This window comes from Ailuropoda melanoleuca, chromosome 4 (assembly GCF_002007445.2).
Source record: "Ailuropoda melanoleuca isolate Jingjing chromosome 4, ASM200744v2, whole genome shotgun sequence".
Taxonomy (NCBI): Eukaryota; Metazoa; Chordata; class Mammalia; order Carnivora; family Ursidae; genus Ailuropoda; species Ailuropoda melanoleuca.
In genome coordinates this window covers 112,913,841-112,926,476 of record NC_048221.1, presented here as the reverse complement: position 1 = coordinate 112,926,476, position 12,636 = coordinate 112,913,841, and the positions used below count along the sequence as shown (strand labels likewise).

The following is a 12,636-nucleotide window of genomic DNA, read 5'->3' as shown; positions in this document are numbered from 1 at the left end:
CTACCTTTTCCTGCTACACCCCAAGTGCTTAGATGTCCAGTACCTTATACGTAATAGGTGTACACAAAACACCTGTGTTATCTCATGGGAAAAACTGATGAGACAAATGATGACAGCAAATCATCCACAAAACAAGACTAATGCAGAATCCTGGGTGCACTGTGAGTCACTGTTACACTGAAGTAAAAGCAAAAACCTATTGCTTAAACATGGGCAAAAAGTTGTTAGAACTAAACTTTCCCAAGTAAAATTAAGTTTCTCTATGCATCCTCGGATGTTATGTGAAACAGGAGGAGTTCCACTTCAGTCACCAGTAAGAAGATACACTACTAAATCAAGACTGCTGCCACATTTGGCACTATCCGCTTCTTGGCAGTCTCTGCGAGGCCAAGAGTTGAGCTAGCCAGGGAAGAGTGATTTATCTCCCACATTTAGAAGGGGTCTCTCTACAACAGGAATGCTGTACCACTAATGGACTTTGAATTCTAACCTAGTCAAACCAATACCTTTCTGGAGTATTCAATTCGCTTTAAAAAAAGGGGGGGGGACTGAATTTTGTGTGTCACTGACAAAAGCAAGTTTAATGAGGCATCATAGTTCAATTTGATTTGGAGAAAACAAAGTTGCTTTTTCCGCCAAAACAGGAAAAAAAAATTATACTAACTAGGTCTCTTTTACAAACGAAAAGTCATTACTCGGAAAATTAAAAGAAGACGGTACGCGGATGCTAAGAGGCGAAAGGTTGGGGGACTGTGGGTGGAGGCTGCCCAGTGTAGTAACTACCGCCGGGCCCGGTGGGCGGCAGTGCCAAACCTACAGGGGACCGGCCCAGTCCGTCTGACCGACACGGGTCTGACATACGCCAAACGCCCGCCGTCAGGTTCGTCGCACTGACCCTGCCAATGAAACAAACGGCCAGACCCTCTCCGTGCTGTGATGAGCAGAGCGGCCCGCTCGCGTCCAGCCCTTCCCCGGCACCGCGCGTCCAAGGGGAGCGCTCAGGTAAGGGCTCCGAGGTCTCGGGGTTACCCGTTTGGCCCTTTGTTCGTTCCAAGGCAGAGGAGCCCCGGGCGCCCGCTCCTCCTCCCCCACAGTTCCCGGGCGCCCGCGTCTCCCGCGGAGGGCCAGCGCGGACGCGGGCGCCCAGTCGGCGGCGGCGCCCCCCGCCCTCCCCGCGGCGTCCCGACCCCGCGGCCTCGGCAGCGCGCGGACCCTCGCCCTTACCTTGTAGACGTCGCCGTAGGTGCCGCTGCCGATGCGCTGAATCAGCTCGAAGTCCTCCTGCGGATTCCGGCGGGACAGATCGAAGCCGGGGTTCATGGCGGGCCCCGGGTGCCCCCCGCCTCCCTCCCGGGCAGGGGAGGGGGGGCGCTCAGGGGGCCACACGGAGAGTGGGAGCCGCGGCCGGCCCGCTGCTCCCCAGTCGGTCACAATCACCCGGCTCCACGGTACGGCCGCTGCCGCCGCTCTTCTCACGCCGCCGCCGCCGCCGCCGCGGACGACGACCCGGCTAACCGTCCCCGCCCCCGCAGCCCGCCGCCGCGCCGAACCCGGGTCACACCCACAAGGAGAGGAGAACGCTCGCAGCCCCTCGCTCGGGGTGCAACTCCAACATGGCTTCCGCCTTCGCCGCTCCTCCCCCTCCCCTTACTCCGGCTCCTCCACCCTCCTCCCCCTTTTCCCGGCTCCGTCCCGACTGCGCAGTCGCGATCCCGAAGGGAGCGCACTCCGGCCCAGCGCGCGTGCGGCCCCGTGCGCGCTCCGGTTCCGCGCGCCTGGTGGGCGTGGGCGGGCAGGCTCCCCGGCCGCACGGGACCCCGAACTCGCGCCGCATTCCCGGGCCGCCGACCCGCGCTAGACAGCTGCCTAGACTTGCTGGGAAGGCGTGGCTGCCCCAGGGGCCGCGGGGGGGGGAGGGGGGAGTACCTCGTATTGGCTTCTGATTCCCGCCCGGAACGGCAAAGTTTGACTTTGATGTTTCACGTCCCGACCCTAAGCAGGTAGTATAGTTTTAATTTGCAAGACAGTGTCCCCAATTTATTTTTAGAAGCACCTACACATAGGACACAGGCGAATACCAGAGACTTTCTGGGATTGCGGCGAAGAGGTGGCCCTGAGCAAAGCCCCTGAAAAAAGTGAGCCGTGCTAGCTTTGATACAGGACACTCGGGGCGCTCGGAGCTGGCCGGCCGGGGTGCAAAAGAGGGCTGGCCTGGAGGGCAGCCAGGAGGCGTGTGGAGTGGCTAGGGCGTGGGAAGCTCTGGGGGGAAAACACGCTGAGCAGCCGCCCACCAGCCCGAGTGGAGGGCGTGGGAAGCCGGCAGAGCCTAGAACTAAAGCAGTGATTGACCTCCAGAGACGCTGGATTATCAAAGACCCGGGCGGGGACAGTGCGAGCTGCAGAGCAACCTTGCAAAGGAGAGGTGGTGGAGGGTGGAGCGTGAACAAGATCCGTCCTGCACCTGAAATGTAAACACATGATGATGCGGAAGCTCTTTACTTTACCTACCCAAAGCCCCACCCTTCGTGAGTCCCAGATTGTGAGCATTACATCCAATCTATTTGGACACCAGCTCAACTGTTAATACCTGTCCAAGAAAGTATGTGGAGGGTTAATTTTCTGTTCCCAATAAACTGCCCACTAGGCATTTCCAAAAGCTTTAATCAAGTAGGTGATGGCCACTTGGATGATACCACCTTGAGTTTTGTTTCAGAAATGCCTTCCTAATAGGCACCACACCTTCTGATCACTAGTGTTCCCTAATACCTGGTGGCTCCTGAGAAACTAGGTCTTATCAAACTTAAGGATAAAATAAGTATAATCAAAGAATAGTCAAGCTGCATATAGTTACCCGCCTCATACATTTTTATCTTTTCAATCCTTTCCCCTACAGTAAGATTGCATATTTATGAAGTTCTCAAAGAAGTTGTTTACCTGAATATCTATTGACGAGATGTTGGAAAATGACCATCTCTTCACTATACAAGTAGCCTTCCAATTGTCTAATTTGTAATTAAAGCATCAATAATATGTGCATATCACTTAAATTACTGCCATGTGAGTGCTTATCATTGGACTTTTTCTAGCTAGATCTCACCTTAAGGCTCTGGTATCTTGAGAATTAAACTCCTGAATATAAATGTTAATTCCATTCCAGCTTTTGCCTATTTACGGCACTTGCTGGTGACCCAGACTGCAGGCCTTTCTTCAACTTGCCCTCCTTTGGAGGCTTGTTTGGCCTCTTTAAGCCAAACATGAGAATAATTAGTCCAGGATTCAGATAAGCAGCCCAAGCAACTATCCCAAATAGGAATCAGTTCTGCTCTCTTTCTCTGCCTTTTTAATGCAGGAAAGCCAAATTCTCAGCATGAGAACCTGGTAATGGTTTCACTGTTTTCTTTGCTAGGATTATCCTTCCATTTTGGCAGGACCAAGCTATTCCTTTTGAAAAAAGATTGATTTTCATGTAAGGGCCTGATTTGCCATATGGGTTACAGCATAAATAAAAGGGCTTTTGCAATTAACTGCTCACAAAGAATAAAATATTTTGTTCTTTGTAATATATGCATGCAGATGCCAAATCTGATGTCTTTGTTTTTTCCCTTCCAATGCTCCTCAACTTTGCTAGAAGTAACACTAATGATCACGCTTTCTTTGAATCTGAGAAATTGCTTCCTTCTTCTATGATTAGAAGCATCCTTAGAAGTCATCTAATCTTTTCAATTCAAGAACTGCTTTTACAGCATCGCTCCTGAATTTACTGGTACTTGAGTACCTTCAGGAAAAGGAAACTCACTGCTTCCAAAAGCAACCCACCGCATTATGAGATAGTGCTAGTGAGCAATCATAGTAACAATAATAAAAACAATAGTAATTTCTAACATTACCAAGTGCCTACAAGGTGCCAGGAACTGAGCCAAGTACTTTCCATATGTTATCTCATTTAATTCTCACAACAACTTGATGATATAGGTATTATTATCATAATATTTTGAGGTACAGGCAGATTAAGCTGGTTCAGAGTAACAGAAAGCTGAAATCTGAACAGAGGTAAGACACAAAGGCTGCTTTTTAAAAAATATTTATCTATTTATTTATTAATTAGAGAGAGAGCAAGCAAGCACAGGGCGGGGAGGGTCAGAGAGAGAAGCAGAAGCAGACTCCCTACTGAGCAGGGAACCCAATGCGATGTGGCGTTGGATCCCAGCACTCTGGGCCACCCAAGCGCCCCAGAAGGCCAGACTCTTAGCCACTAATCTATACTCTGCTTTATAGTATATTTTTAAGAATTTCTCTTAGGCAGGGGCACCTGGGTGGCTCAGTCGGTTAAGCATCTGCCTTCGGCTCAGGTCATGATCCCAGGGTCCTGGGATTGAGCCCCGCATCGGCCTCCCTGGTCAGCAGGGAGTCTGCTTCACCCTTTCCCTCTGCTGCTGCCCCTTGCTTGTGTGCTCTCTCTCCCTCTCTATCTCAAATAAATAAATAAAATTTTAAAAATATATAAAATAAAAATAAAATTTCTCTTATGCTAAGCCAAAATCTGCCTCCTTGTCATGCATTTAGAGTCAATGATTATTAGATTCTAGTGGTACCGAATACAGAGAAGAAAACCACAGTGCTTGCCGTCAGGGAGTTTGCAGTCTCACAAAACTGTGAGAAGCACAGAAGCGTGGCAGGAATGCAGACAGGAAGATGCAGGAAGGATGCTAAAGCTAAACCTTAAAGAATGTGTTGGAGTTAGCCAGAGGAATAAAGGGGAGGTGGTACACTCCAGGCTGGTCAGGTGGAAGTGAAATTGAAGGTTTGGTGGGGTGAGAAAGCAGGCAAACAATCGGCGACATGTAGGCTTAGACAACGGGAAGGCCCTAAGAGGGTGATAGCATTTGCCATAATAGACAGTATTAGGGTTATTGGGGGGAGGGTTTTAGCATTGGGTCAAAGTAAATGATTCTGTTTCATATCTGTTAAGGTTGAAACTTTCAACTATAAATGTAAAATTAGTGACAAAAAATAGAGTTGACATTTAGAAAAGATGTCAGGGCTAATTTTTAAATTTTGAGAGTCATAGTTAGGAATATTTATTAAGTACCTATTATGCGCCAAATACTATATTATGTTCTCACAATACAATAGGGCATGGTCCCTGAAATCAAGTGAGGCTACAGACAAATTCGCAGATAATTCCTTTGCAAAGAGATGAGTCCTGAGGTGCAGGGAAGCAGAGCCAGAGGGAGATATTAGGTACTGCTTAGACTAATAATTTGACTCTTTTTCAAGCCAATATATATTTTAAAATTTCCTTTTAATATATTTTTTAAATCATGTATGCAACATTTATTTACAGGTAAGGTGGAGCTCTGCATGGGGAGTAGGTGGCAATGGGCGTCCTCAGGTGTCAGCTTTCAGCTTCCACCCTGATATTCTGAGCAATTCAGTTCTGCTCCCAGATTTGCATATGTCCCAGCACAGTGTTTCTCAATGGAGGTTTTATTAGCATTTTGGATAGGACAATTCTTCCTTGTGTGGGGCTGTCCTCTGTTTCAATACTGCTCCCAGCCACACTGACATCAATCACAAAAATAGCCACACATATTTCTGAACGTCTAGGGTTGGGCTGGGGTGAGGGATGGGAGTGACTGGATTGAGAATGTTTGCCTATCATGCCCTTGAGAGAACTGTCACCCACACCAAACTGTTTATCCTAGTATTCCTTTCTATCTCATACAGAATATTCCCTGAGACAAGTTCTGATATGCAAAATATTGTCCGTCTTGTTTCCAATGCTTGGCACCCGATCGGGGTTTCACTGCCCCCCCTTCCCGTAGATCCACAACCAAGAGTCCACCGCTCTTTATCACATAGGTCCTGGGGTCACATAGGAGAGGACCAGATCTAGTCTTTGCAAGTGATGGAAGTCTTCACAGAGGAAGGAACCTCTAGGCTGAGACTTAAAAGACAAATAGAGAATTAGGCAAGCAAGAAGGTATACTCCCTACAAAGGGTACAGTGGTTACATTCAAAGAAACAAAAGTAGTTCTGTTCAAGGAGAGTGACAGATGAGGTTAGTGTGGTAAGCAGGGACCATTCCATTAAGGAGCACATACATCGTGTTAAATTATTTGCATTTCTTCTTGAGAACAAAAGGGTGCATTGGTGGATTTTCAGCACAGGAGTACCATGATCTCATTTGCTCCTTAGAAATACTCCGCTGGGTGTGGATGAAGAATGACTTGGAGTCAGGTGGCAGGACTGGACATGAGTTGGGAGAATAGTTCAGAGGTCATTGTAGCAGTCCAGGTAGAAAAAATAATGGTCTGAGTTAACATATGAACTCAGCATCAACAGTCAGTCATGTATTTAAATTGTGGGTTGAGATGCATTTTCATAGGGAAAATAAATGGAAAAGGCAGAAAATGGGTTCTTAGAAACCACCAACATTTAGATGGTGAGCAAAGGCAGAGAATCTAGCAAAGGAGACTAGGAAGGTGAGATCCAATATGCTATGTGGAAATGGAATGGTATGGGAGCCATAGGAGTGCACCACTTAGGACTCCCTTCATGGAAGCATGTGCTGTAAGGAGTGTGAACCACTGACAGCCACTAGCCTCCATGCCTTTGGGATTCATCACAGCATTCACGGAGAGGTCTCAGTCTCCCCGAGGCTCCCAACCAATGACTGAGCACAGCCAGCCATTCTTGCCCAATGCAGTTTCCTCTAATGGGCAATCTTTGCTCTGGGACACCCTGCTGGCATCGTCACTGAGCTAATCTCAGAGCCTCCCTGCAGACCGAGGCTCTTCCTACCCAGTCCATCTTCCTTCTTTCTCTCCTTTCACAGGTACTAAGTCAAGCACTGCAGTCTGAGTATCTTCCTTCCTACTCTTGTACCCTTTCCTCTTTATCCTTCACAGGTGCATTTTGCACTTCGAATTCAATTTTACCATCTGCTGAACTCGTACAATTGATGTCAATGCAGCAAAGGAGGGAATTTGAAGAGAGTGATCAAGCTGTGTTAAATGCCAGAGAGAGACTATGGAGGAGGGAGACAGAAAAGTTTCATCAGATCTGTCATTCGGAGGTCAGGGCTAATCCAAGCATTGAAGTTCATAGACCCTCTTCTGCTTTTGTCTCCTCTTAGTTACCTTCTCCCAGATCCTCTTCAACTTCTGTTGTACATAGTAATCTTCATACAGCTCATCAAGACTCCCTCATTATAAACTCATTTAATTTGTTAATATCTTTTTAAACTCTGGCACTAGGAAGCGAGTTCAGTATTCCAAATACAGTCTGGTCAATGTTGACTATGGGGAGATTATAACTACCTGTTATTTGAACACTCTATTATAGCCTAAACTTTGATTCAGTTTTTTTAGAGCCACAAAAAACTCAGGGCCACCGTACTGCTGAACGTCAGGGGATGCCATTCAGATGATATAATTCTCAAGCCCAACCTGGCCCCTGGGTCCTGATTTTAAAAATCTCCAAAACCCACGTTTGCTCCCCTCTGAAGCAGATTATCAGAGGCGCTCTTGAACCCTCATTGTCATAAAACGCCAGGGAAAGAAACCTGGTCGCATGCATCCTGTTGTAAAGTTCCTGCCTTGCCAACAGTTCATCAGACCAGGTATCATCTTCTCATCACTGAGGCATATATATCAACACCATGAACAAAACAGGGCACAGAGTACCTCTACCCAATAGTGCTTCCAGGTGACATCTTGCAGAGACAAACAAGTTAGACAAAAGCCTAGAACCTTGTTTAGATAAACAAGAACTTCCAATCTTCTTGAGGAACCAGGATTTCAAGGGGGTGCTCTTTGGCTGCCATCGTAGGTAACTGAGCTATTTTAGACTCAGCTCATTCTTGAGGGGTGCAGGCTATGTGAAAAATAGACGATCAAGTATTGAAGGATTACAAAGAAGTACAAGTAGAATACAGGCTGGGTAAGAGACTAAGAGATGCTGAGATAATCTTATTGATGAAACTCCTGATTATATTCATCTTTTATCCCATGATAGATTAGAGCATAGTGTTTCCCTGGTTCCCTTTTACATAATATCTAGCCTACGGTTCCCCTTAGATCCCCCCGGGTAAATGGTGTTCCCTGTACCTTCGTTCCCAAATACAGAGTGTGACCACTGTTGGACCAGATCAAGTTGGTCCAGAACAACCAAAATGTGGTTACATACACTCTGTTTCCAGAGTAGATTACTGCCCAGAGTGTTATCCTGCTGGCCTTTTGTTTTTTTTTAAAGAAGCTTTATTCTAGTTACTCTTACTCCCTTAGGAGGACTCCGACCCCTATTCCCAACAAAACCTATAATAAAGCAATCTGCTTATAGATCTAGAAAGTTCATCATGTTGGGAAAAAAAAATCATCTAATTTGGTTTAAATCTGGACTGAAGGTTTGTTTTCTTAATCAAAACAGACCAAAAAAATGGAAATAAAAGCTCTGTTAAATAATTCAAATAACATGCCGGGAGTTTTCCATTATTCCTTACTCTGTGCTTATAGTTCATAGTGATGTATAGATAACTCAAATCTCAAACTGACCCAGATCACTGCCCCAGGGGATGGATCCATTTGTTGGGTCTGAGCTTATAGCAGAGCCCATTTGGATCAAGGTATGCCTCTTCTCGGTATTAAAGTCAAAACTTCTGGGGCGCCTGGGTGGCTCAGTTGTTAAGTGTCTGCCTTCGGCTCAGGGCATGATCCCGGCGTTCTGGGATCGAGCCCCACATCAGGCTTCTCTGCTAGGAGCCTGCTTCTTCCTCTCCCACTCCCCCTGCTTGTGATCCCTCTCTCTCTGGCTGTCTCTCTGTCAAATAAATAAATAAAATCTTTAAAAAAATAATAATAAAGTCAAAACTTCTGTCTGAAATCTGATCATCTGGGTTGCTTAAAGATACTTTAAAAAATATGTATGTTTAAATCAGGGTTCATCTGGTAGTATGAACTTTCCCAGCTAAGCATTTGATACCATCAGAATAGTTTAAATATGTGTCAATGGAATAACAAAAGGAAGGAAACTCATGAACATTTCCCTGCTGCTTTGTATTTTGTTTACAGATGTCTAAGCCACTATACGAAATTTGTGAATAGCCTTTTTCAAGCGTAAATGTGGTGCCTCATACAGGCAGTCTTTCTGTGTCAACCTCAGAATTGTTAACTGGGCGCCAATATCTGAAAATGTTTATATGAATTTTTTTTTAAGTTTAAATTCAATTAATTAACATATAGTATATTATTAGTTTCAGAGGTGGAGTTCAGTGATTCATCAGTCTTACCTAACACCCAGTGCTCATTACATCACGTGCCCTCCTTAATGTCCATCACCCAGTTACCCCATCCCCCACCCCCCACATGAACTTTTAATGCTGAAAAGTATAACACTCTTACGTTGCTGATGCCAATATTTAGGGTTTACCCCTCACCTAAGGAGAGCACTCTCCAGTCATTCCAAATAAATCCAAAACACCATGTCTGCAAATCTGAATGCGGTCTGTTTTCTGCTACGTGGTGCAAGTCTCTTAATTAGCCTCTCTGGCCCCATTCTCTTCCTCTTCTGATAATACTACACGTGGGCAATAAACATGTCTCTTAAAATGCCAACAATGGAAATATGAAAGTCCTGAGGGGAAGCTAAATTTGGAATGAATGTGAGTTCACTTTGAAGCGTGTTGAGTTTGAGGAGACGAAAGGGCATTAAGGAGGGGACATCACAAGGACAGTCACAGATTTAGGAAGTGCAAAAGGGAATTACCTTGTAATGTGTAAATGTGAGTCACAGAAATAAAGATGGTAGGATCACGGGGTCTCCAAGGGAAAAGCCTGAGAGTCCAGAGCAATGGTGAGCAACCTCTTTTTCTTTCTTCTTCTTCTTTTTTTTAAAGGACCATTTAGGGCGCCTGGGTGGCTCAGTGGGTTAAGCATCGGGCTCTTGATTTCAGCTCAGGTCATCATCTCAGGGTCGTGAGATCAAGCCCTGCGATGGGCCTGCTTGAGATTCTCTCTCTCTCCCTCTGCACACTCCTTCTAAAAAAAAAAAAAAAAAAAAAAAAAAAACTTAAAAGGAGNAAGGAGCAGAAAATGTTTATGAACATTGTTTTTAAAACATTCAAAGTGAAAATAGTGTGACTGACTTCCATAACAAGAACTTATGTTCTGGAATGATTATTAAGATATGAATATCTATTTTTCTCTCAAGCAGTGTTTTCTAGCCTGCCTACACTGATATTTTTGTGATGTGGAATTTAAGGTAAGGGAAGTGTAGACTTGAGTGGAGAAGTGAGAAGAGAAGGGGGATAAGTTAGCCAGAAAGGAGCTAAGTCAACGTTTAAAGTGTTGGAAGAAAGGGAGAAGGGAGATGACCAAAAGCCCAATAAACTGGGTTCTAGAGAAAGAGTTTGGAGGTTATATGTGAGACCAGAGGAAATAGAATGGAACACAAGGGCAGCTCCGTAACCGTAAACGGGTTCCTCTAATGTTCTTTGAGAGCAATAAAGGTAAATAAAGGTTGGAATACCTTTTTAAAATTACTGTGATCCTGAGCAGAGTCTGAGGCATGTGGGACCCCAGGACTTACAGGGGTCGCAAGAAGAATGCCAATGAGAAATTTGGCAATGATTCTGAACTGCTAAAATGTTATCTGCTCATACTAAGAAGTCATGACACAGAAACAGCTTTCAAATCTTTTATAACTTAATTTACATTGCTTTTTAGAGCTTCTATATGTTTTCACACTTATATCTTCTTTTACCTTTGGAATGATTCCTTAAATTATTATCATCCATAATTTGCAGATGGGGAAATTGAAGCTTAGAGAAATGAAAGCCAGAAACAGATCAAGATTCATGATTAGTTCCAGTCAATTGAACATCTACTGAGCCTTGCTTATGGAGATTCAGGTTGTGCTAAGATATTGGGGACGTAAAAATGATGAAAATGTGCATGCAATCCTCAGCCATCATACCATTCTTTCTTTACTCTTTCCCAGTTCTCTCTGAGAGGACTGATATCTCCTCTAAGCCTGGGCCAGGCTGGTTCATAATGAGACCCAACTTGGAGCATCCCCGACACAGACAGCAAGTTTACAGGAAGAATCAACACCAGGGTCCTCTGGCAGTTCCAAGCCTGTGATGCGGTCATCAGAATTGCAAGATAAGGAAGAGATGGGAACTCCCATACACCACTGAGTGGAGACTAAATTGGCACAATTACATCAGAAGGCAATTTGGCAATATCTATTAAAACGAAAGGTGCCCTTATCTTACAATCTAACATTTCTACTTTGCTATATATATCCAAGAAACTCTCCCTTAAATGCATAAGGACACATGTAAATGAATATTCACTGAAGCATCGTGTATACCAGGAAAATAATTGGAAAGAACTAAATGTTCATCAACCTGAGAGTGGTTCAGTAAATTGTTGTATGATCGCAGAGTGGAATACGATATGGCAGTTAAAATGCATGAACTAGAACTAGAGCTATAATATGCATCAATCTCAAAAAACAGAATATCTAGTGAACACAAGAAAGTGGCAGGAGATACACAAAGCATGCTACCATTTACATTAACTTTAGACCCAGGAAACAGTAGTACATATTTCTATGTGTGATAGTGATTTTAAAATATTCATAGTAATAATAACTCTGAATTCAGGATAGTTGTTACCTCTGCTGAAGAAGGATAATGACAGAGTATGAAGAAGGCTTTAGCCAAATCTATATTCCGCCCCCCTCTGAAAAGTGGATCTGAAACAAATATGGCAAAAAGTAAATATTTGACAAAATTTGGTGGGAACGGAGAGTTCATATTCTTATTTTCTATACGCTGTATGCTTGAAATATTTCATTTAGAAGTATATAGGGGCCTTCAACCCTGGGGTTGTGGGATTTTTTTTTTTCTTTGTGCAGAAACTTCTTTTCTTTTTTTTTCCTTTTCTCATGTTGAAATTCCGTCTATTCTTTGATATTTAACTCAAGTCTCACTACCTTATTGAGAATTTCTGTGACAATCTCATCAGTCCATACTATGTTCTTATAAAGTTCTGTAGGTCCATAAAATTCTCTTCTATTCTATGATGATTTTACCAAAATGACTTTCATTCTTCTGAGTATACTAAAGCCACGTATTAGGTACTGAGAAAGAGTAGAAGAAAAATAAAGTTCTCTCGTATGCTATGTTTGTATGACCAGAATTCTTTCATGTTGTTGTTTAAATATATTTTGCCTTGCATTAATATTTGGCTTTATTGTACACAAACCTTGTTCCTCCAATTATACTGTAACAGCCTTAAGAGAAGGGACAGTGTCTTGAACTTTTAAAATTCTTCCCCTGTGCCCAGTGGAGCCTAGTCAGCCAAATACTTAGTAACAAAAAGTGATGTATAAACCAATAATTATTACCCTTCCTACAAAACCTTTATATAGAAAGTTGAAAATACTAGTTGGAGCTACATTTGCTTTTATTTTCCCAGAGAGAGAATAGTAATGAGCTGTGAAATGACCAAAACTCAGGCAGCAGAAGGGGGAAAAAAATGAAAGAAATAACGGGTTTGTATATTACACATTCTGGATAATCAGCTCTTGAATGATTAAGTGTGGAAAATCTCTTATAAGTAAAAGCAG

At 44.0% G+C, this 12,636-nt stretch overlaps 1 protein-coding gene and 1 non-coding gene across 5 annotated transcripts in view; one reads left to right on the top strand and one right to left on the bottom strand.

The window, feature by feature from the left end:
* The window catches only part of MAP4K3 (mitogen-activated protein kinase kinase kinase kinase 3), a 185,445-nt gene extending 183,987 nt beyond the window's left edge, over positions 1-1,458 (bottom strand). For all 4 annotated transcript variants that reach the window (XR_004625031.1, XM_034659618.1, XM_034659619.1 and 1 more), the window contains exon 1: positions 1,225-1,458. Coding sequence is in view for 2 of the 4 variants with exons in the window: in XM_034659618.1 (XP_034515509.1) it covers positions 1,225-1,320 (96 nt within the window). In the remaining 2 variants the exon portion in view is untranslated. The remainder of the gene's footprint in view (positions 1-1,224) is intronic.
* A 10,623-nt stretch (positions 1,459-12,081) lies between these two features.
* Positions 12,082-12,156, top strand: LOC117802121. The gene has a single exon (XR_004625171.1). It is a non-coding gene; the product is annotated as a small nucleolar RNA SNORD59 (small nucleolar RNA).
* The last annotated feature ends 480 nt before the right edge of the window (positions 12,157-12,636 follow it).